Source organism: Ammospiza caudacuta, chromosome 9 (assembly GCF_027887145.1).
Source record: "Ammospiza caudacuta isolate bAmmCau1 chromosome 9, bAmmCau1.pri, whole genome shotgun sequence".
Lineage (NCBI taxonomy): Eukaryota > Metazoa > Chordata > Aves > Passeriformes > Passerellidae > Ammospiza > Ammospiza caudacuta.
The window spans coordinates 1041480-1064847 of record NC_080601.1 but is presented as its reverse complement, the minus strand read 5'-3'; the positions used below and the strand labels follow the sequence as shown (position 1 = coordinate 1064847).

The 23368-nt window shown below is 44.8% G+C and overlaps 1 protein-coding gene across 2 annotated transcripts; it reads left to right on the top strand.

Annotated features, from left to right (window-relative positions):
• Positions 1–18: 18 nt before the first annotated feature.
• Positions 19–19601, top strand: SUPV3L1 (Suv3 like RNA helicase). 2 transcript variants are annotated; one of them, XM_058810501.1, is made up of 15 exons: positions 19–277; positions 5679–5756; positions 6027–6134; positions 7735–7849; positions 8446–8614; positions 9943–10054; positions 10355–10432; positions 11486–11577; positions 12371–12551; positions 12965–13058; positions 13711–13930; positions 14887–14967; positions 16471–16647; positions 18171–18319; positions 19046–19601. In XM_058810501.1, exons 1-15 carry the CDS (start codon positions 19–21, stop codon positions 19539–19541), a joined length of 2409 nt encoding a protein of 802 aa, XP_058666484.1. In that variant the 3' UTR covers positions 19542–19601. The 2 variants fall into 2 exon arrangements, with proteins under 2 accessions (XP_058666484.1, XP_058666485.1); XM_058810502.1 differs by lacking the exons at positions 19–277; positions 5679–5756; positions 6027–6134 and having other exon boundaries at positions 7737–7849; positions 8446–8603.
• The last annotated feature ends 3767 nt before the right edge of the window (positions 19602–23368 follow it).

Genomic DNA, 23368 nt, shown 5'->3' with positions numbered 1-23368 from the left:
CGCCGCCCTTGTCCGCGGATGAGTCGCTGCGCGTGGCCGCTGCTGCGGCGGCTCCCGGCGCGCGCCGCGCTCGCGCTCCGCCATGGCGGCGGCTCCGCTCCCCGCGCGCGCCCCGCCGCCGCCTCGGCCTCCTCCTCATCCTCCTCAGCGAACGGGGACGGCGGCGCCTCCCGCGCCCCCGACACCTCGCTCTTCGTGCCCGTGCCGCTGAAACCCGGCCTCGGCGGCGCGGCCGAAGAAGACGTGGGCGCCGAGCTCACGCGGCCCCTCGACAAGGGTGAGTGCGGGCGGCACCGTGAGGGGACGGGGCGGGGGCCCCGGGGCTCCGACCGTGAGGCCTCGGCCGCCCTCTGCCCGCCGGCGCTGGAGGCTGTGAGGCCGCGCCTCGAGCGCTCTGCGCCGCTCGGCTCGGGAAGGGCGTTCGGGAGCTCGAGCCGGTCCGGGGAACGGGCTGGGCACGGATCGGGTGAGGAGCGGCTGGGGCCCGGCCAGCAGGAGAGCAGGCTCAGGGAACAAACACCTCGCCTTTTACTGCTCCCTGGCAGGAGGAGAGCAGGCTCAAGGAACACCTCGCCTTCCTTCGACTGCTCCCGGCTAGGAGGAGAGCAGGCTCAGGGAACACCTCGCCTTCTCCTGCTCCCGGCCAGGAGCCTGGATGGGAATCAGGCTCTGCTCCTAGGGAACGGCCTCAAGCTGTCCCAAGGGAGGCTTAGGCTGGACATTGGGAGGGATTTCTTCACCGGAAAAGTGAATAAACATTGGAAAGGGCTGGAGTCGCCATGTCTGGAGGTGTCTAAGGACAGACTGCATGTGGCAGACACAGGTGGTGTTTGGTCATAGGTTGGAGTCGATGATCAGAGAGGTCTTTGTGGCTTAGCTGACTGTGTGATCCTGCTGCTCTGGGGTCCTTTCCCGGGCTCAGAAACACCCTCTGCCCTAAGAGCAGGGCTCCTTCCCCGCGCCTTGTGTGACCTGTCGCTGACTGTGCCCGTGAGGGTGAGGTGGGATGAAGGATATTGAGTGAGATGGCACCTGCATGCCGTGGGGTTCCTGGAGCTGTGCTGAGCAGGGTGATCCTTCCAGCGCAGGGTGTTCTGTGATTGCTCAGTGCCTGTAGGTGTCACCTGTGCGCAGGAGCCTCCGCTGGCCCTTCCTCCATCCCCTGGTTTGGCCGGTCGGGATAAAGGTGCTTGGCTTGGGGCGTGCCCCGCAGCCAGACTGCATTCCAGAACCACAGCGGTGTCTGCACTTTAGAGACACGCTTTCCTCAAATATTGCTGTTGCAGACCGAAGAGATTGTCTGTGTGTGAGTGTGCTTGGATCAGAAGTGGGTGAAGGGACGGGACAAGGGGGAATGGCTTCACATGGACAGAGGGTAGGTGGAGATTGGGTATTAGGAAAAAATTCTTCCCTGTGAGGGAGGTGAGGCCCTGGGGCAGGGGACTGCAGTGACATGGTCTTTAAGGTCCCTTCCAGCCCAGGCAGTTCTGTGATCTTACGACTCCTCGATCTTTGAAGGTTTGGTAAATAAGAGCCAAGGTCTTGATTCTTTCGATGTTTGCTGATCTGGAAGCATTAATGCTGCAAATGGAAATCTTTCGTATCTTCTCGTAATTAAGTGTTGTGATGACGCATTATTTATCTTAACTCCAGAGTATAGGAGCATGGGCAAATTATCTTAATAGTTCAGGACTGTGGAGAGAGGAATATCTGGCCTTGACAGCTAAAAAATCGCAGTCAGGATGAAGAATCCTGAACAGCTGTAATGTGAAAATCTGCATTGTCAAACTTGTCTGGTATGAGTAGTGCGTTCCTCAGGTGCCAATAAAGGTGAATGATGTCTCCTTACTTGCACATTACCTGTTGTCTCATTTATTAGAGGAACAGTTATGGTGGATGTCTTCAGAACCACAACTAAAATGCTCTGGGAAAATAAGTACAGATTCTGTTTAAGTTGTTGAGACCAGGCTGGCTAAAATGATGTGGAAATTAACTATTTCAGACAGCCTGATGTTCTCCCCTGTGAGGCTGGCGAGGAATAGCAGCCGGTGTAACCTGTGTGGTGCTCATCTGGCTCTCTTTGTTGCTGTCAACAGTATTTTGAAAAAACAATAATGTATTTTAAAAGTATTGGTATTTTGAAACCAAATAATGTTAGAGAAGACAGGACAAGACCTTCTTAAACATGTAGCCATTTAAAAAAAATGAAATAAAAAGTCTTCCTCTGCTTCCCCCTTCAGGTTCTGACCACACACAGTATTACGCATCTATTTTTAAAAATATTTTAATTGCAGATAGTTTGTCAGATTCTGCTGCTCAGTACTGACTAGATTTAATAAAGATCTGTATTTTTGAGCTTTCTGGTTGCAGCTGGTGCAGAAACTTTGTTAGTGAGCATACCTGCAGTGTGAATCATCTTGTTAGCTTGTTACTTGCTCGAGTGAGAGTGATTATAGTTTTCACACTGGTCAAACGCTGCTGGGAGGACTAAAGGTCTTTTTAGAAGCTTTTGTAAAGCCAGTTTTGTAAAAACTTCATTACAGACCTGGAAATTGAATGCTTTCAGTTTCTGATGGATGCTTTCAGTTTTGGTGTGTGTATCTTCTGCATCAGTTGTCACTGAGTGTCAGGGCTTGGTACATGCACAGGTTGCTTGGAGTGGACAATGGGAGTCCAATATTTGGGGAGGAATTGTGAAATAAAGCACCTCACTGCCCCAGTGGTTACAGACAGCCCGACTGCAGTGGGGTGTTGGCATCAGAGATGCAGGGAAATGACTCCAAAGTCTCCTGCAAACAGGGTTGAAACATCTAAATGAATCCTCATACATTGGAGATTGAGTGATTTCTGAACTTTACTGCTATCTTTTTACAGAGAACCTTAAAAATGCTGCTGAGAAGTGAAAGTAATTGAGGAGTAAGAGCTAAGCCAGCTCTAGAATGAGGGTTAAACAAAGGGAGCTCTCAAAGCAGGAGTGGATGGTGAAAGGGTGGCGATGAGACAGGACACATGCTCTGAGTGCTGTGTGCAGTTGGATGAGCTCACATGGCTGCAGTGCCAGTTTTGTTAGATTTTCCTCATTGTTGGACAGTGTTTGTGCTGGGGAAGGCTCCCGACCTTGGGCACACGGTCCCAATGTCACCGGCCAGGCATAGGAGCTGTTTGGCTCTGACCTTTCAGTCTTGTAGCGAGGCCAATGGGCTGTGAATTGAGCTGGGGGGCTGAGGATGTGTCAGTGCTGGGGCTGCTGGGGGGGCTCTGCAGAGCACTGAGCCCTGGGCTGAGCCTGTGTCAGTGCTGGGGGGCTCTGCAGAGCACTGAGCCCTGGGCTGAGCCTGTGTCAGTGCTGTGAGCCCTGGGCTGAGGATGTGTCAGTGCTGGGGGGCTCTGCAGGGCACTGAGCCCTGGGCTGAGGATGTGTCAGTGCTGGGGGGGCTCTGCAGAGCACTGAGCCCTGGGCTGAGCCTGTGTCAGTGCTGGGGGGCTCTGCAGAGCACCGAGCCCTGGGCTGAGCCTGTGTCAGTGCTGGGGGGCTCTGCAGGGCACTGAGCCCTGGGCTGAGCCTGTGTCAGTGCTGGGGAGGCTCTGCAGAGCACCGAGCCCTGGGCTGAGCCTGTGTCAGTGCTGGGGGGCTCTGCAGAGCACTGAGCCCTGGGCTGAGGATGTGTCAGTGCTGGGGGGCTCTGCAGAGCACCGAGCCCTGGGCTGAGCCTGTGTCAGTGCTGGGGGGCTCTGCAGAGCACCGAGCCCTGGGCTGAGCCTGTGTCAGTGCTGGGGGGCTCTGCAGAGCACTGAGCCCTGGGCTGAGCCTGTGTCAGTGCTGGGGGGCTCTGCAGAGCACTGAGCCCTGGGCTGAGCCTGTGTCAGTGCTGGGGGGCTCTGCAGAGCACCGAGCCCTGGGCTGAGCCTGTGTCAGTGCTGTGAGCCCTGGGCTGAGCCTGTGTCAGTGCTGGGGGGCTCTGCAGAGCACTGAGCCCTGGGCTGAGCCTGTGTCAGTGCTGGGGCTGCTGGGGGGCTCTGCAGAGCACTGAGCCCTGGGCTGAGCCTGTGTCAGTGCTGGGGGGGCTCTGCAGGGCACTGAGCCCTGGGCTGAGCCTGTGTCAGTGCTGGGGAGGCTCTGCAGGGCACCGAGCCCTGGGCTGAGCCTGTGTCAGTGCTGGGGGGGCTCTGCAGAGCACTGAGCCCTGGGCTGAGCCTGTGTCAGTGCTGGGGGGCTCTGCAGAGCACTGAGCCCTGGGCTGAGCCTGTGTCAGTGCTGGGGGGGCTCTGCAGGGCACTGAGCCCTGGGCTGAGCCTGTGTCAGTGCTGGGGGGCTCTGCAGAGCACTGAGCCCTGGGCTGAGGATGTGTCAGTGCTGGGGGGCTCTGCAGAGCACTGAGCCCTGGGCTGAGCCTGTGTCAGTGCTGGGGGGCTCTGCAGAGCACTGAGCCCTGGGCTGAGCCTGTGTCAGTGCTGGGGGGCTCTGCAGAGCACTGAGCCCTGGGCTTGCTGTCCTGCGCTGTTTGCCAGCCTGCCTTGGGTTTCAGGGCCCTGAACGTGGGGGTGGGTGCCTTCCTGGGAAATGCAGTCCTGCTGGGGCCCGTGCTTCTTTGTTGCCTTTGGGGGCATTTCAGACCCGAGTCAATCCATTCAAACGCTGCTGTGGTGCTATGGCATGTGCGTTTAAATCTGCCATGTTCTCCTCAGCTGCTGATTTTCCTTGTGCCAAGGGGGCTGTCTCTGTCACAGCTTTTAGAGAGGCAGTCTTCCCATAATTGAAGGTTGCTTTCCTGGGAGCTTTCCATGTTACAGAGAGCAGAGCCTGCCAGTGTTGTGTCCAGTGACTTGTGCTGCATTTGTCACTCCCAGCATTTTATAATGCAGCGGTCACAGACTTGAGTTTGAAGAATAATGGAAGCTCATGAATAGGCCTTCATGAAATTTCCTAGATTTTTTGTGAATTTGTGATCTGCTGTAGATGGAAAGGGGACACATCTTTCTGTACTGTCATTTAGCTAACACTTAATGAGCTAAAATCAGCGTGTGCTTGATTAAGTAGAATTTTGTTGCAACACTAAACTTGCCTTTTAGGAGAGAGAAAGGGTTTATTAAAAAGTGTATAAGATTTTATTCAAAGAAAGCTGAGTAATTTGTGATGCATCTGAACGAACTGTGGTTTTTTTTCTTCCTTCCATTTATTTAACCTGAGACAAGAAAGAATGCTGTGTCTGGATTACCTGATCTTTCTGAGGAGTCTGTCTTGGAAGCAGGGTGGAGAGAAGAACATGGCTCAGGATGTTGATTAAAGCTGTCACCAAGCAGCTCAAGCAGATTTGCTTTTCATATTAAAACCTCCCGATAGGTGCTGATAAAAAGCAAACAAAAACCCACCCCAAAACACTAATTAGTTTGTTCCATGACTTGTTAGCTGCACATTCCCATCTTTATGGTTTCCTGTCAAGCACCAGGGGAAGGCTGGCACCACCTTAGTGGCAGTTGTTACTCTGCTTTATTTGAAGGTTGTCCTCCACAATAACCCCAATCTCACTCCATGACTTTATTTGATTTAGGGGGATATCATTTGTGTCTGTTGAGCATCGAAAGATTCCCTCTCTCCAGAGTGTAAACCAGGATCTTTGGGCTAGGAGAATGTGATCAAATTTTGAGGAAGCTCTAAAAAAGTTATTCTTTTTCTACAGGTGAAGTCCTAAAAAACTTAAATAAGTTCTACAAAAGAAAAGAAATTCAAAGATTAGGAGCTGAAAATGGACTAGATGGTAAGAAAATGTTTTAAGTTTATATTACTGTAATGTGAAATCTGTTTTGCTTCAAATATGGCATTAGATGTGATCTTTTTATCTCAACACTGCTTCTTTACATTGTCTCTGCCGCTTGGTTCAAATAATCTTTATATTTACTTTTAGTAGCTTATATTAAGGTGGAGGTTTTAAATGAACTGCTTCAGTGTTTTATTGAGTGTTTACAAACAGAGTTTTCTGATCCTGGCCACATTAATTTTATTCTTTTTCTTTTTTTTTTCCCCCCAGCTCGCCTCTTTCACCAGGCATTTATAAGCTTTAGGAAGTATATCATGGAATCCAGTTCTGTGAGTGCTGATTTGCATATTATTCTCAATGATATATGCTGTGGTGCAGGCAAGTATCTGGAATGCTTGTAAAATAAAATGTGCATTTTTACTTGGTTTTCCTTGTATACTTACCTATGTACATGTGGACCTCCTACGGAGAATTATTATTCAATATGATAGAGAATTAATTCACTGCTGTCAGAGAGATTAAAAATCCCTGCTTCCCTATCAGAAACATCTGTGCCCATCCAAGGGAATGTTCAGTTGTTAAATCCTGTGAAGTGGAAATGCAAGCTGTGGAGGTGATAGCAGGAAGCAGCCTGTGGTTGCACAGCATCTGTTCAGGGCTGAAATGGGAAGAGCTGCTCTGTTTATTCCTCTCTTTGCAATCCAGCAGTCACTAGAGGGCACCTGGAGAGCTCTGTCCCGGCTGGTGGCTCCGGGGACAGCTGTGTGACAGTGCTCTGTCCCCTGTGGCACTCACAGAGGTGTCCTTGCCTGCTTGGTGCATCCTGTGCTGGCATTAACAGCTCTTACCTGGGAGCTGATGCCAGCTGGGAGCAGCAGAATCCACACAGAAAGCTTGTGTGATTTGCACAGTGGGATTTAATGATGGGATTTTGAAGATTGCAGTGGCTGTGAGTTTTGTCTTTAAATGTAAATGTGTAGATTTTAAATGTTGGCCATCTTAGGAAATTGTCTCATTATATTTTTTGTGCATAAAATATTCCACATTTTATGCACAAAATTTTTCTCATTTCCACTTTTTATCTGGTTATAGATGACCATTATGCTTTATAACTCATATACAGAAGTACTGAAATTTTTGAGTTTTGTGTGTCCAAAGATGATAATTTAATATGCCACAGTTTAAAAAATATTTCCACAATAATTTTTATTAATTGAATAATAATTCTCAATTTAACCTCCCCCAAAATCAAACATCCCCCCAACAAAATGAAAACACTCCAAGAAACCCCAAACCACTGCTTTTTCTTTTTGTGTGTGTATGTTTGATAATAACAGAGGTTTAGATCAAGGCAGTTCTTTGAAATGCTAAGAGAGCTGGACAGTAGGAGTGTGACCTGAAATGGGACCTTTAAGGCCCACATGTCTGCTGTGCAGACATTCAGAAGAATGAACCTGGATTTCTCTTCTGAGTTGATTTTAGAGTTTGGAACCAGCATTCTAAGTCTTGGTAGCTTGGAGAAGCTGCAAATCTGTTTTTCTCTGTTTATTCATAAAAGCCCTTTAAAAGATTCTCCTTCTCCTTCTTTCTCCTTTTCTTCCCCCTCCCCTCCCTATTTGGGAAGAAGGGGCTAAAATCTTCTTACGACAGAAAAACTATTTCTCATCCAGTTTTTCCACAGTTTCTCATTTTTACTTAAAAGTTCTGTAGGCAAATAGGCTGAGCAGAGTGGATATACTGAAATGAGATGCACTTTTTCATATTATTGTGCTTGTATTCCATCGCTGAATGAGTACAGGTACTTGTGTTAGTTTCCCTTTCTGCCACTGAGGTAATTACTGAATTTTGTGGAGAGCCAGAATTGAAAGGATTACCTAAGTGTGGGGTGGAAATGGTAGAAAATACTTTTCAAAGTTTTTAATGAAGGCAGACACTCAGACAGGCACAGAAACTTTCTGAAAAGGGTTTGTTCCTCCAGGTCACGTGGATGATCTGTTCCCGTTTTTCCTGAGGCACGCCAAGCAGATCTTCCCCATGCTGGACTGCATGGATGATCTGCGCAAGATCAGCGACCTGAGGCTGCCCCCAAACTGGTCAGTGTGCTCCAGGGGCTGCCCTGGTTCCTGTTCCTACTGCCATGGAATTCCAGAGTCTGTGGGCTTCGGCATTTTCAGTGCTTTTCTCTGTTTTTGCAATAATTTGTGTCAGGAACTCTTGTTACAATGAATTAAAAAGAAAATAAGATTATATCAGCTATGAAAGTCACTGAGTTGGTGTGGCTTTTCCATGAAGATGTTTTCTGGCAATGTGTTTGGGAGGTAGCACATCAAAACATTAAAATGTTGATAAGCTCAAGGAGAGAGAATTGCAGGAATAATAAGAATTATTTTGAAAACAATGTGTGAATTTCACTCTGAATCTTTGAAAGCATTTTGTGACTCAGAAGATCAATATGTAAGACACAGTAACCTCTTTATACTGTCTCTAAGAACTTGATATTATTGCTTTCAACACACATTAAAATTATTAATGAATAAATGCTTGATATAATTTCCAGTTTCTCCTGAGTCAGTATCCAGATAATGTGCAACAGATCTCTTTTTTTCTCATTTTTACTTAGAAGTTCTGTAGGCAAATAGGCTGAGCAGAATGAATATACTGAAGTATACTTTTTTTGTCTTTGCTTTAGGTATCCAGATGCCAGAGCTATTCAGAGAAAGATAATATTCCATGCTGGTCCTACAAACAGTGGAAAAACTTACCATGCTATCCAGAGATTTTTGTCAGCCAAATCTGGAATATACTGTGGTCCACTAAAACTTCTGGCTCATGAGATCTTCCAAAAGAGTAATGATGCTGTCAGTATGTCATATTACTTACCAACATCCCTAGTGCTGGAACAGTCTCATGCATGCATGTCTGTGAAGTTCTGTGGTGGCCCCAGGTGCTCCTGGAGCCCTTTGCTTTGCAGTGCTGTCAGCTCATGTGAAATCAGTTGTGCATTTGTGCTTTAGCTGCAGAATGGAGCAGTGCTGTCCCCAGAGCCTGTGCTGTGCCATCATCCCTGTACCTGCCTCTGTTCTTCTGGCATTTGTTGCTCCCTGGGTTAGCCAGGTGCTGCTATCAGCTTTTTCAGTCTTCCTTTGCCCATGACCTTTGTTATAGCTTGTACACAAAAAAAATACTCTTGCTTAACTCCCCCCAACCTTCTGCTTTAATGTATTAATTTATTTCACTTCACCATCCTTGAAAAATTCTGCAGATACAGATGTGTTGAAGGGCAGAGCTGTGCTAGAGGAAATTCTCAATAGTGTTTCATTTGGCATATTTTTGGAGGTTCCTCACCAGTGTGTTTCCAGCTGCAGAGAGCCAGACCAGTTCTGAAGCACTACAACCATGTTAATATCACATGTTAACTCAGAACAGTGTGTGTGTACAGTACTGATGTTGTGATTTCTCTTTTTTTCATGTAGAATTTGTAACTCCTAGCGACACATCAGAAAGATTGTTCAGTCCTAGGAGACAGCTGTAATGTAGCACATGTGTTCACAGAGTGACTGTGGGTACAGTCAGTGCTGTTCCTTGTTCTCCCACGTGTTTAGTGTGTGAGAGAACTTTTCACTGGCTGGCTCCTGGATCATGGATCGTGTTTGGGCCCTTGGAGCTTGGACAGGGCTTCCAGCAGGGCTCTGTATGGCTGTAGGTGTGGATGGAGCAGCCAGCAGCACCAAGGAGGGTAGGGCTGGCAGGGTGGTGGCCTCAGCTGTCTCTCACAGCTGGTCCTCATGAGCTCTTGTTGTGTGAGTGTAAGGCAGCAGGGCAATTGCCAAAGGAGCTGGAGCTTGTGAGGCTCCTTCATTGCTGGGCCTTGCTTTGTGAGCCCCTTGTGCTCTTCTGACAGTTCTTTGGTGGCAGATGGGACAGCTCTGAAATGCTCAGGGGAAGGTGTAACCTCCTGCAGGTGTAGGGGAAGGTATCTAATTACAGACACCACCGCCTCATCGTTACACCTCCACTGTGACAGGACTTCAATACCAGGCACAAGTCTCTCAAGGCTGAGTAGTTATTTCCAGGATAGCCTCTATTACACTGTCCTGAAACTACTGTGAGAAACTGGTTTTGTCCTCTTGGAAAGGGGATTCTTTCATGTTCAAAAACTTACCCTGAGATTTGTGAATGCCCTCAGAACGTGCCCTGTGACCTGGTGACAGGAGAAGAGCGTCTCTTTGCCAATGAGGACTCCAGACAGGCTCCTCACGTCGCTTGTACCATTGAAATGTGCAGCACTAACACACCTTGTAAGTACAGAGAGTTGTTTGTGTCCTGTCTGTGGTATCCTTGTGTGTTTGTTATTCTTTGGACTCCAAAGTAGCTGAGCTCTTCTCTTTCACTCAGGAATCAACGTTTCCTGAACTATGATAGAGCAGTTCAAGAAACATGGATCATCTCAGAATAGTTTTTTGGTGATAGAGGATTAGCTTTGTTTGAGCAACCTTTTTTAGGAAACCTTTAAAATTCCTTCAATTCCTTCATGTCTTGTACTGCTGTTCTAGATTCTCTTCCTTGGTGCATCATATTTTTTTTTTTTTTGTTTTAAGATGAAGTTGCTGTGATTGATGAAATTCAGATGATCAGAGATCCTGCCAGAGGCTGGGCTTGGACAAGAGCCCTTCTAGGTGAGCTTGGTGGTGTTGGCAGTGAATTAGCTTAATGGCACATGAAATACAAGCTTAGCACTTGGTAGAGTCATTAGTGGTTATGTGATGCAAAGTAAAAGTATTTGTTTTTAATGTCTTCCCACAGCAAGTTAGAGATACTCTGCCTCAAAGGGTTTGTCTGCATGATAGGAAGCTGCCTGTTGTGTTTTGCTTAACAAATGGGTCTTTAAAATTTAGTTCAGATGCCTCTTTTATTTTTCCTTCCTTGGATAATAGGGAGTCTTTACTACATTGTGTCTTTACATTGACTATTTCCAAGAAATATGCTTTTCTGTTCAATTAAAACAACACTGGTTTTCAAGATAGTACCCTTGTAGAGATTGTGCTAAATAATGGTCGCTTTAAATATTTTATAGTGTTAATTTCAAATGGCTCATTTATAGACCTGCATCAATCTGTTATGTTCTTACAACAATGCTTATTTTGCTAACTTTAGAATATTTCTAGAGGAATTTTGGAAACAGTTTTCCTCGTATTTGGAATAGAAGTTTGGAATTTGATTCCCTCTTGACCCTTTCTTTCATTGCTTTTGATTCTAAGTTCAGCAGATTTGTCACACTTCCTTTACTTCCTGTTTTTCCCTTTTGTGTTCTGACTGAATTAGAGGTGAATTCATGTAGAAAACAAAACCCCTCAGTTCTGCTATGGTTTGGGAGTTAGTAAAACATGAGTAGTAAGTAAAACATACTCAAAGCTTGCTCCATTTGTTCAGTGGCTGAGGGTACCTCTTGTTTTGGCTGAGAGGGTGCAGAGAGGTATTGGCTGCTCTGATTATCACGATGATGAATTGTCAATCACCTGCTGCTAAGAGATCAAGAGCAGCTCTAGGGAAATAGTGTATTGTGGGAGAGGCTTTAGGTGCAGGCTTGGCTCGTTGAAGGAGGTGAAATACAGTCTTCATTGTGTTTAGCAACTAAAATATGACTTTTTGGTACTCTAAGAGGCAACTAAAGCTACTGTTGTATATAAACAAGTAACATTTTGCTTTTTATTTCACTGGGCTTTGTTCAGGCCTCTGTGCAGAAGAAATCCACGTTTGTGGAGAACCTGCTGCTATTGACTTGGTAACAGAGCTCATGTACACTACAGGGGAGGAAGTTGAAGTAAGTAATTCTGAGAAGCTGTGAACACAATGTCAGGTTCTCTTTGCTGTAAAACAGGAAAAAATCTAGGGTCCTTTTGGGGATGTCACTGCTCAAAGTTGTCCTGCAGGAAGTCTTGTGTGACCTTGTTCACAGGGTCTTAGGATGAGGGAAGAGATGAGAATGTTGACTCCATGTTTCAGAAGGCTTGATTTATTATTTTATTATGTATATTATATTAAAACTATACTAAAAGAATAGAAGAAAGGATTTCATCAGAAGGCTAGCTAAGAATAGAAAAGGAAGGGAATGATAACAAAAGCTTTGGTCCCGGACAGAGAGTCCAAGCCAGCTGACTGTGATTGGCCATTAATTAGAAACAAACACATGAGACCAATCACAGATGCACCTGTTGCATTCCACAGCAGCAGATAATCATTGTTTGCATTTTGTTCCTGAGGCCTCCCAGCTTCTCAGGAGAAAAAATCCTAAGGAAAGGATTTTTCAGAAAATACCATGGCCACAGTCTTGTTAAACTGTTTTTCAATTTCTGTAAAGCAAAGATGTTGCAAAGTTCTTTCCTTCCCTTTTTAAATAGTGGTGCTGTTTTTCTGTAGGAAGAAAAGTGGTTTGCTGAGTTCCCTTTAGGGGATGCTGCAGCTGGTACAGCTGTTTATGGGCTTTTACAGCTCTGATCTTCCAGGGGGGCACGGTGCTCTCGAGTTTGCTGACTTTACAGGATGCATTGCTGGTTAGGCTCTATATGGTGGAATTTGAGTTTAAAAAGTACCCTTTTGGACAACTTGAATTGTAGGTCAGGAACTACGAGAGGCTGACTCCCCTGACTGTGCTGGATTATGCCTTGGAGTCCTTGGATAACCTCCGTGCTGGGGACTGCATTGTGTGCTTCAGCAAGAATGACATTTACTCTGTCAGCCGCCAGATTGAGGCCAGAGGGTTGGAATGTGCTGTCATCTACGGCAGCCTGCCCCCAGGTAAAGCACTGTGCTTTTATTGCTCAGGGAGTGTTCTGCTTCCTGTGCTTTCCTCAGGAGAAACCCCCCGGCACTGCTTGCTTTATGGCAAAATAAAGCACTGCTGGTTTCCTACTTTGGCTTCTTTATATAGCTAGAGAAAGTAATCAGCTTTCATTGGCTGGTGTTTTAATCTTGGGATTAGACCTTTATTATGTACTTAATTTTGATCTTCAGATAGATATAATTAAATGAGGTCTATCCACAGCTCTGGGAATGATTTAAATCCCTCCTCCCATCTGGCCAAATACCAATCAAATACCAATTTATTTATTTTCTTACTCAGCCTATTATAATGACATTGGACTTAGCGATGTGTTGTCTAAATTTTGTATGGAGTTTGCAATGTGAAGTGTTCTGTCATTCTGTTTTAGGAACAAAGCTTGAACAGGCAAAGAAATTCAATGATCCTGATGATCCTTGCAAAATTTTAGTTGCTACAGATGCAATTGGAATGGGACTCAATTTGTAAGTATTGCAGCAGGTTATGGTACTTCTATTTTCCTTCAGGTGTGATGGCCACATTAATTTCTTTGCTTTTTTGTCTCCCCAGTCTGATTGTTGTTGTTAACTTATCTAAATATCTGCTGTGTCTAGATAACACAGTACATACATTTCAGTTTTGAAGTAGTGATCAATTTGGTTAGGCAGAACTAGGCTTTAGTTTTAAAAGTGATTCCAGAGCTAAATGGCTCCCTGGGCCTAATTCAGTGTGATGGTTGGCCATGGATGACAGGGCCTACTGGATGAACTGGAGTCAAGTGGGCTGGGTTGTCAGAGTTATCATTCCCTTGCGTTTCTGAAATACAGAGCAAGCTGAGCCCAGTGCCAGATGTATTCCATTGGTGAGGGACATGCAGTCACATCACTACAAACTGCTGAGGCAGGTGCTGGTGAATGGATTGGGAGGCAATTAGGATGTGATTGATGTGTGCAGGGATGATTATTCTCCTGCCACTAGCCAGTGCCCTTTAGAATATGCTGTGTCCATAAGTAGTATCTGTGATACCCTAATTTATAGAGGAGAAAAAAACTTATAAAAAAGCAAAAAGCTTTAATTCCTCATATTGGAAGTAATTAGCAAAAAAGGATTACTCTTTGTTTTGTTGAACTCTTTCAGGTGCATAAGAAGAATAATTTTTAACTCCATAGTGAAGCCGACAGTGAACGAGAAGGGGGAGAAGGAAATAGACACCATCACCACCTCGCAGGCGCTGCAGATCGCGGGCAGGGCCGGGCGCTTCGGCTCCTCCTTCCGGCAGGGCGAGGTCACCACCATGCACCGCGACGACCTCGCGCAGCTCAGGGACATCCTCAGGGAGCCCGTGCCCCCTGTCCAGGTGAGAGCCAGCCTGTGCACCTCTGCTCTGGGGCTGCATTCTGATATCCTGATCCTGTATTATCGTTCCTTCTCTTTGCGACCCATAAACATGAGTTGTGCCACAGTGACTTTGATATACGTCCTGTTTGGAGACTTGTGGCATTCACATTCTCTGAACATGATTCCTTCGCCCAGGGTTTTTCTCCTGGGAAGCTGAAAAGAGAAAAGGAAAACAATTCTTATCTCATTTGCTTCTCCTGTGTTGTGCTCATGAGGAATGTGTTTGGAGATTGTTCACCCACAGGTGATTGTTTCACTGGATTTCAGTGTGAGTTGTTTTCACTCTTTGGCCAGTCAGGGCCAGGCTGTGCTGAGACTCTGGAAAGAGTCACGAGTTTTCATTATTAGCTTTTAGCCTTCTGTAAGTGTCCTTTCTGTATTCTTTAGAATAGTATAGTATTCTTTAATACTATACTATACTAAAGTATAGTATAGTATAGTGTATAATAATATATACTATACTAAAGGATAGTATATATTATATATAGTATATAATAATACTATATAATACTATATATAATATAGTATTATACTATTAAATTATTATAGTATAATAATACTATATAATAGTATATATAATATATTATTATACTATTATATTGTTATAATATCGTATAATAAAGTAATTAGCCTCTTGAGAGCATGGAGTCAGATGCATCATTTTCTCCCCTCATCAGTGGACCTGCATTTACAATAGAGACTTTCTATGCTGCTTTTATATGAAATCTGCTCTTTTAATAATTAAAAGCTCAAGCACAAAAGCTCTTAAGTTTCAGCTAAGTGTGCTTAATAAACTGGAGTCTGCAGGGTGCTTTGGTTTCTTGCATTTTGTCTTTCAATATATTGTTTCTGGTGGATTGACTTTAAAACAATATTGAGAATTAATGTAAATTTTTTTCTTTTTTTCCCATTTAGGCAGCTGGACTACATCCTACTCCTGAGCAGATAGAAATGTTTGCTTATCATCTTCCTGATGCCACTCTATCCAACTTAATTGTAAGAATGATGAAAATATTAGCAGCTTCTTTAAAAATGCAGTATCACTTATAGTCATTGCTTTGTACAAAGCTTCCCTTGGGAGGCCTGACAGACAGCCTTGTGTGTATTTTTTTATCAATTGGATTCTTCTCTCTGCCACACAAGTGATTGCAGACAGGTTTAGGATGTTCAACTTTTCTGTGCTAGACTTAGAAGTTTTGAAACCTGTCAGTCATTTTTACATGTGTTTAAAACTGTGCAGCAGCTTTTTCATTCCAGCTTTTCTGAATTTTAAATGTAGATATTTAGTTCTAAGGCTGAAGATATTAGAGATCTGAAATTAGATAAATTATTTGAAAATTCCTAGAAAACTGGTTGTTTGTTCCACATATTGTTCCACATATGTATTGTTCCACATATCTGATGTCTACCTGATTGTTTTTCCTGTTTCTGTGGATTTTGTGGTAAAACTGTGTAACTTTTAGGAAACTGATTTTGTGGGATCCATTTGATCTCCTCTTTAGATAGATACTAGTTCTTTTGGATGTACCTAAACATTATAAAGTAGAAATTAAGATTCTAATACTGTATTAATAAATCATTATCACAGCTTTTAGTAAACTGAGAAATCCTTGGCAGCTTTCATGGTTTTAAATGTGCATTATTGTTGCTGCTGATCTGCTGTTATATAGCAAAATGCAGATTTCTAACCTTGAAATAAAAGATTATACCTGGAGACCTCCTGGAAGACTTAGCCTGATAGGGTAACAGCACATCTTTAAAATTTTTAAATTAGCAATTTCTGGGCTAGCATAGTAGTGTTAAGATAAAAACCTTGTGTTGTTTTTGATCTCTTAAATATTCATATTTAATTAAAAAGCTCGTAGTTTCTTTAAAGATGTTTTTAAAAGTGTCTTTCAAAGATTTGCATTGCATAAATTATTTTGGGGGCCATAAAATTCCCCCTGCAGGGTGCACTGCATCTTCCATTTCTCCAGACCTTGAGTGTGTCTCATATTTTCTTTGAACTCCTCTATTGCACTACTGGATTTAGCTTGTGTTTTCTTTCTTCCTAAAATAGATCTGATCCTGACATTGAGCTAAAAATACCTCAATTATTGAGTTGCATGCTGTAAAGTTAGCTTTTTGGGTCATGCTAAGTGACAAACCTGGAGAAGTTGCTAAACATAGTGGTGACTGGTTCCTGCGATGGTGTTCTTTGTAACTAAAATGTACCCTTCCAGAACTTTGTTATTTAGGAGACTGATTGAAAGTGTTTAAATAAAGTGTAGTGTGTTGTGTCTTCTCCCCTATGTTGGAGAATTTAATGCAAATTCTGCTAAAAGAGCAGGACGATCTCCCCTGCCCACTTTTTATTACTGTTGTCAAATCTGAGGGTTTTTAATTGTTCTTTCAGTATAACTAGTCTTTCAAACTCTAAATAACTTTTTGCTTTGGTAAGACAAAGTTGAAGGAGCCTCTCCTGTACTAACATTCTTCCACTTGGTTTTATTTTCCCAGGATATCTTTGTGAGCCTCTCCCAGGTCGATGGGATGTACTTTGTCTGCAATATTGATGACTTTAAATTTCTGGCAGATATGATTCAGCACATTCCACTCAATCTGAGATCACGATACGTCTTCTGCACTGCACCCTTGAACAGGAAAGAGCCTTTTGTGTGCACCACTTTGCTGAAGGTCAGCTATTTTTTCCCCCTCAAAACATGTGGTGTTTGTATTGTACCAAGAGGCTTTTGGTGCACTGGGACTGTGTCTAGCTGCTGTGTTTGTTGTGGGATTTTCTATCACATCATATGAGAGCATTCTTAAAGTGCTCACAGGTAGTAGAAGGGATATAAAATAGCTGGACATGTATTGAATTCTTCACTATTTTTATTGACCAAAGCTTTTAACCTCTGAAAACTGGTTCTCATGATGGAAATTAAAGTTGGGATAGCTTCTCTGCTGTTTGCCTCTGAAAATCCTACTGCTTGTCCTTGTCTGTCAGCTCTGGACTGGGAGGGATGACAGTGGTGTTCCCTGGTCCCTTGTGCACTGTTAAGCTTTGCCACCAGCATGTTCCTAAAAGCAGTCATTAAAAACCAAGTTACTTCTCCTGTGAGCTGTTGGCTTGCCAACAGAAGTAAATGTGGGATTAAGGGTGATTGCTGATGCTGTAACACAGTTACACAGAATTTAAACTTCAGAAAACACAGAGCTGTAAGTGGCTCTCAGAATTGTGTCACTTTACTTTTCAGGCTTGGATGAATTGGTTTTGCTGTGCCCCAGGAGTGATTATTTTGAGGAATTTGTAGTCAGCTGATTTTTCAGTTTTTCAGGTTTAATAACAATGTCACTTGGGACTGTTTGTTAGACAGTATTGCCATTGTACCCTTTTTAAAGACTGCATTAAACTTTTAAAATAGTGTAAATGAAACTGATGTGGTGCTCTCATGTCACAAATATTAGAACCCTGCTTTTCAAAAATGGCTAAAGATCTTTAAAAAATGAGTGATTGATTAAAGAGTTGAAAAAAGTGCTTCCTTAGGAAAATGCTGAGCTTTTGGATTCCAAGTAGTGAAGGTGCAGAGGGGCATAATGCAGTGTTAGAGGGAGGTAGATTGTTGTGAATGCTTGTGTGAATTTAAGCCCCATTGCTTGGCCAAGAAAACCCAATTTAGTATCAGCCAGATAGGAAGCACTTATTCCAAGTCATGAGTACTCTTGAAAATTTTAGCTTTAAATCTTACTTGACTTGTTTTTCTGTTAGTTGAAGAGCTGAGGTCTCTGGGTTTCAGAAGAGTGGATTTCTAGGGCAGATTAATCTGTTTGGTTTGTGGGTAGCGTGTTTCCTAAACCAAGGAATACATTTAATATTCCAAACTCTGGCAACCCTGAAACAAGATAATTAACCAAATAGGGTGAGGAGGATTAAAAAAGACACAAAGTCCATCTGCTTTGCTAGATGCAGTCAAATGCCTTCAGTGTTACACTTTTCTGGATAGCTCTGTGCTTTTGTTGCTTAACTCTGTGCATGGCCCATGGACAAATTGTGTTAATGAGGCCCTGGAAAGGAGAGGTGACTCCTGTGTTGGGTAATTAAGTAAAAGAATGTGTGGCATTTGGGCTGTGTAAAGCAAAGCAGGTGTTTGTGGAGTGTTCTGTGCACACAGACTCTGGGGGGTTTAACTCTTTGGGGATTTCCTGTGTTTGTTGTTCAGTTTGCACGGCAGTTCAGCAGGAACGAGCCGCTGACGTTCGACTGGCTCTGCCGCCACACCAAGTGGCCCTTGGCTGCTCCAAAGAACATCAAGGAGCTGGTGCACCTCGAAGCTGTGCATGACGTTTTTGACCTCTATCTGTGGTTAAGGTATTGTCTTTGTGCTTGAAGACTGTTTGTTTTTTCCTGTTATTTATGACTTGCAGTCCTAGAAGTGTCTTGAAGCCTGTCGCAGACATCTTTTATGGAAAATCCTTTCCTTAGGATTTTTCCTCCTGAGAAGCTGGAGGCCTCAGGAACAAAATGTAAACATTGATTATCTGCTGCTGTGGAATGCAACAGGTGCATCTGGGATTGGCCCATGGTGGATGTCTGTAATTAATGGCCAATCACAGTCAGCTGGCTGGGACAGAGAACCGAGCCACCAACTTTTGTTATCATTCTTTCCTTTTCTATTCTTAGCTTAGCTAGCCTTCTGAGGAAATCCTTTCTTCTATTCTTTTAGTATAGTTTTAATGTAATATATATCATAAAATAATAATCAGCCTTCTGAAACATGGAGTCAGATCCTTGTCTCTTCCCTCACCCTAAGGCCCCTGTGAACACGGTCACAGAGGCCCATATGTACCTGGAGCAGGATGGGCTCCTTTGGCCTTTTAGAGGATCTTGACAAATGAGTGTTGAGGGAGTGAGTTCTGCAGGCAGCAGTGTGTGACTTGCAGAAGGAGAAGGGAGAAACAAGGACTGGAGCAGCTGAAATGCAAACTAAATACGTATTCCCATGCAACATGTAATGAATATTCATTTTACTTAGTGCATATCCCACTTGTGTCCCAGTGAGAAGGTTTAACTGTGTGTGCTTTTGCCTCCCTCCAGTTACCGCTTCATGGACATGTTCCCTGACGCTGCCCTCGTGAGGGACATCCAGAAGAAACTGGACGACATTATCCAGATTGGTGTCTGCAACATCACAAAGCTGATCCGAGCCTCCCAGTCTGCAGCTGCCCCTGGCACGGCTGAGGTGGTGGCAGAAGATTTTCCTCTCTCAGGGACTCAGAGGGACCCCAGGGCGGTGCCGGAGCGCCACGGTGCAGCCTCCACGGAGGCTCTGTCCATCGCAGTGGAGGCTGCAGGGCTCAGGAGAGCCAAGAGCACGAGGCCCTCCCGGCTGGGGGGCAGGCAGGAGGAGCTGAAAAGCTACGGCCGGGGATCCCTTGCCAACAGACTGCTGAGGGAGGGACTTCTGACCCAGGAAATGCTGAGACAGCTGGAGAGTGAGTGGCAGGATCAGCACAGGAATGGTAGATATGGCTTTGGCTCAAAGAGAGATGATCAGCATAGTTCAAAGGAAACAAGGAAAAAGAGAAAATAGAACCGTGCCCTAATTCTGTTTAGTTTTTATTCATAAAATAAAATACTATTTTAATAACAACCGTGGCATTTCATGTTTACACTGTTGCAGCTCCTTGATGCTTTTCCTTCTCCTGTGACCAGTAATGTGAAGCACTCAGAGAACTGGACTCTTCAAAGCTCAGAGGCCATAAGTTTGTTTTAGCCACTTAGCTGTACACTCTTTCAATCATGGTGTTCAGCATCAGTGTGTGATCTACTGCTGTGTGAAAATTTGAACTTGGTGTCTTCTTGCAGGATATCCTCTCATCATCAATAAATGTCAGAAATTTCACTAGTAATGAATTAGCTACTCATTCCACCCCTTCCCAAAGGGCAGAGTTTGACAGACCACAAACAAGTGATAAACAGCCTGGAACAAAATTGGCTTAGAATGGTGATGGGAGTCATGTGCCTCTAACCATTGTGTCCTATGAAAATGTGTAAGGAGCTTAAAATAATTTGTGGTAATGTGTCAGGAGTGATGGAATTCTGGCCACAAGAATTTTGGAGTGAATTTCAGTTATTGTGATTTGGTTTTCAGCTTTAAGGTGGGAAGGTGGGCGTTTGAGCTCCCAGTTTGGATGCTGGAGAGTGGAGAGAATCAGATGCTGAAATTGCTGTGTATTTACAGAAAAAGGGTTTCAGCACTTGTACATGTTGCTGGGCTGCCTGAGGAGAATAATGGTGCACTGGTGGCGTATAAGTGCACAGGTCCTGCTTGTGTCAGTGTTGGGAAACCTTTAAGATCCAGGCTGAGTTTCATTGTCAAATACCTGACTTTCTGAAATGATCAGCTGTGTTTCTTTGCAGGCTGAAGTTTGCTCTGAATCCCCTTTTCTTTCTCCTGGTATCAGTCCTTTGTGCTGCTGTTCAGAAAGAAATCTGCAGCAGTTTGTAAAATGTTTTACAGCTGTTTCAGTGTAGCTCATGCACTCTTTCCTCATTGTTTACTAAAAGGCAAGCAGTGTGTAAATGCTTCTAGCCCATGTGATCTCCTGCTGCTTTCAGTTCAGTGCTGGTGGGAAGAGAAAGTTTTAGCTCCTTCCCCTGCAAAAGCACATCTTTTTTTCCTTCCCCAAGAAAAACCAAGCAGCTCCGTGTGTGTGGCAGTGGCCATGTGAGTGTTGCGGATTTTCTGCTCTGCAGATGAGTGGTTCAGCTTTGCTTTCCCAGAACAGCAGCACCATTTGCACAGAGTGCAAGCTTGCATTAACCCTTACAGGTGTGTTGTGCTTGCTGCTGTCACACAGCTTGTGTGATGTGGCTTGTGTGGTGGAGTGCTATCAGCTGCTCCCTGGCACTCACTGCAAGGGAAGCAGTAGTTGCTCGAGCCTGAGGCACGTTTTGCCCTCATGTGTTGTCCCACTTACCCCTGGGACTGCGCTTCCCCAGGGTGGATGTGCAAACCACTGTTTGAAACCCCCTGGGCTGTCCACCATGGACAACTTTCATTTTCTCTGGCTTGTGGGAGACCCACACTGATACTGTGCTTTTGTAAGGCTGAATTTGTGCTTTAACCACACAGTAAGCTGAGTGCTAGTGTATATTTTTGAGCAAGGAAAGAGTGTCTGGGACTACAGGGTGTAAGCCAGCCTTGTGTTTCAGCACCAAGCCCTGCAATAAAGAAGCTAAATGGCTATAAGCATTCTTTTTTGTATTTTGCTGAGATTAGCACTTTGCTTAACTCGCTGCTTGTTTCCATAGGGACTCCATAGTAACTGTTGTAGGAGCTCTGAAGTTTATTCAGGCGTTTCCAGGCTGACTTTATGAAAGTTTTCTTTTCTTCTGAGCTAATGGTGTGGCTGTCATTGACTCCCATTAGAATGGCTGCCAGATTGATCCCATGTGCTGCAATCTGGACTGCTGTGGTGCAGTTACCCCAACTACCCATTTTTAACCTGCCTTGTGGGGCTGTGCTGAAGCTTTATTTTTAAGCAACAACCATGCTATTCTCTTGATCTGGGAATCACGTTTGCAAAACTATTTTGGGCGTTCGGATTTCCAGATTCATTTCAGGCATCAAAATTAGAGATGTTTGGAAGTTTATTCATTAATTGTTTATTGCTGTCCTTCAAATGTAAGATGCTGACTGTAACAGCACTGCTTGGTAAAATCCTTCTGTCTTTTAAGCCCAGTATGCTCTGTCCCATCTGTGCTGTTTCCATCTCTATTCTGGTTTTTCCAGTCAGTCCCCTCAGGTGTTCTGCCTTACTTTGTGTGCTGATGTTACCCTAGGAGTGGCATATGCAGGAGGAATGGATATGGGGACCCCTTTCTCTCCTGAGCTTTGATGATTTTATGGGAATATAATGGGGGATGAACCTGCTGCTCCTGCAGGGAAGGGGGAATGTGTTCTAGGGATTGGTTTTGGAATCACTGATGCCTTGTGAAGGTTGACTTTAGAATAGAGGCTGGACAGAGTTAAAGAATAAAGCAGGAATTTATTAAAAGCATCTCCTCAATGGACCCACCTTGGGCAGCACCAGAGCCCAGCCAGGGCTGCACCTGAGATGAACCAAAATGGACACCTGGTCACAGGGTCTCTCACTCTGATCAGTTCTGCTCCATTTGCACCTTGCAGTTCATTGTCCCATTCCAGCTTTAGCCCAGGCAGTCCCACCCTGCTTGTTTTTCTCTCTCCAGCCCACGCTGTTTGTGCTCCTGGGCTGAGATTTGGATCATTTGTCCTTGGTGCCCAGCTGGAGCAGGAATTGTTTTGTCTCCCTGCTCTGTGCACAGAGCTCACCATCCCCTCATGTGAAGCCCAGACCCACAGAGTAGAGCAGCACAGAATCTGAAAAATATAAAAGCTAAACCCTGAGGCATCATCATAAACTGTAACAAAGAAGGATTTCCCCTGATGACTCACTAGTAACCTTTCCACTGTCTCTTTGTTAACCTGGACACCAAATTTAGCAGCCAGCATTGCTGCTGCCTTTGATACCTCACCAAAGATAGGTGAGTTTATCTCACAATAAAATGCTTATTGATGTGGTACCTCTTTCTGGGGGTAACAAGGGCACGTTTAGCTGATGTACTCAATACTTTTTTGTGAGTTTCCCCATTGTAGCTATGAGCTCCTTTTCTCTGCAGGCCTTTGACTGCAAGGCTGTGGGAGGCAGATGTGCACCAGACTCTTCAGGACTCTCTTCAGGATTCTCCATGGGGTTTGGAGGCACAACTGCAGGAGAAGAAAGTACAGAGTGAGGCATTACAATTTTAAACTCTCGTTGGCCCTTGCAAAGCAGGGAGGGAAGGTTTCTGAATGACTTTTATTGGTGCAGGTCTAACAAAAGGGAAAAGCAACATCCCCTCAAGCTTCCAAGCTGCGTGAGGTTGGAGCTGATCTGGGCTGGTTCCCCTGTGCTGGCCAGGATGGGTACAAAGTGGCCGTGACACTTTTGGGTGTTGGGTGCTGTCTGGGTGGAAATGAGATCATGTCTTGTGTTCTCTTGCACAGCAGCCTGCTGGAAGCTGGGAGGCACCGAGGGTGAGTGAGCAGCTGACACTGATTGTGACAGGTCAGGTATTTCACACAGCCTGCTGCCAGCTCAGGAACACCGAGATCTCTGAGACCCTTTTCCAGTCGTGTCCGCCAGAGAAAGAAAGAAAAGAGAGAATGAAAAATAAATCTACTGTATTACAGACACAATGAGCTCTGGATCAAAGGGGGATGGAGCTTGAAAGGTGATGTTTTCAGTTTTGCTGGCCAGAGGGGTTGTGCCTCGGATGGCATGGGTAAACAATGAGGAGAGAGACAGTCCCTTTGGGAGTCAGTGTCTGACTTAACGAGCCAGCAGTTATTGA

Coding starts and splice junctions, on each gene's coding strand:
- SUPV3L1 (XM_058810501.1), top strand. CDS start 19: ATGAGTCGCTGCGCGTGGCCGCTGCTGCGGCGGCTCCCGGCGCGCGCC. Junction 6,135..7,734: donor TGATATATGCTGTGGTGCAG/GCAAGTATCTGG, acceptor TTGTTCCTCCAG/GTCACGTGGATGATCTGTTC. Junction 10,055..10,354: donor GTGCAGCACTAACACACCTT/GTAAGTACAGAG, acceptor TTTTGTTTTAAG/ATGAAGTTGCTGTGATTGAT.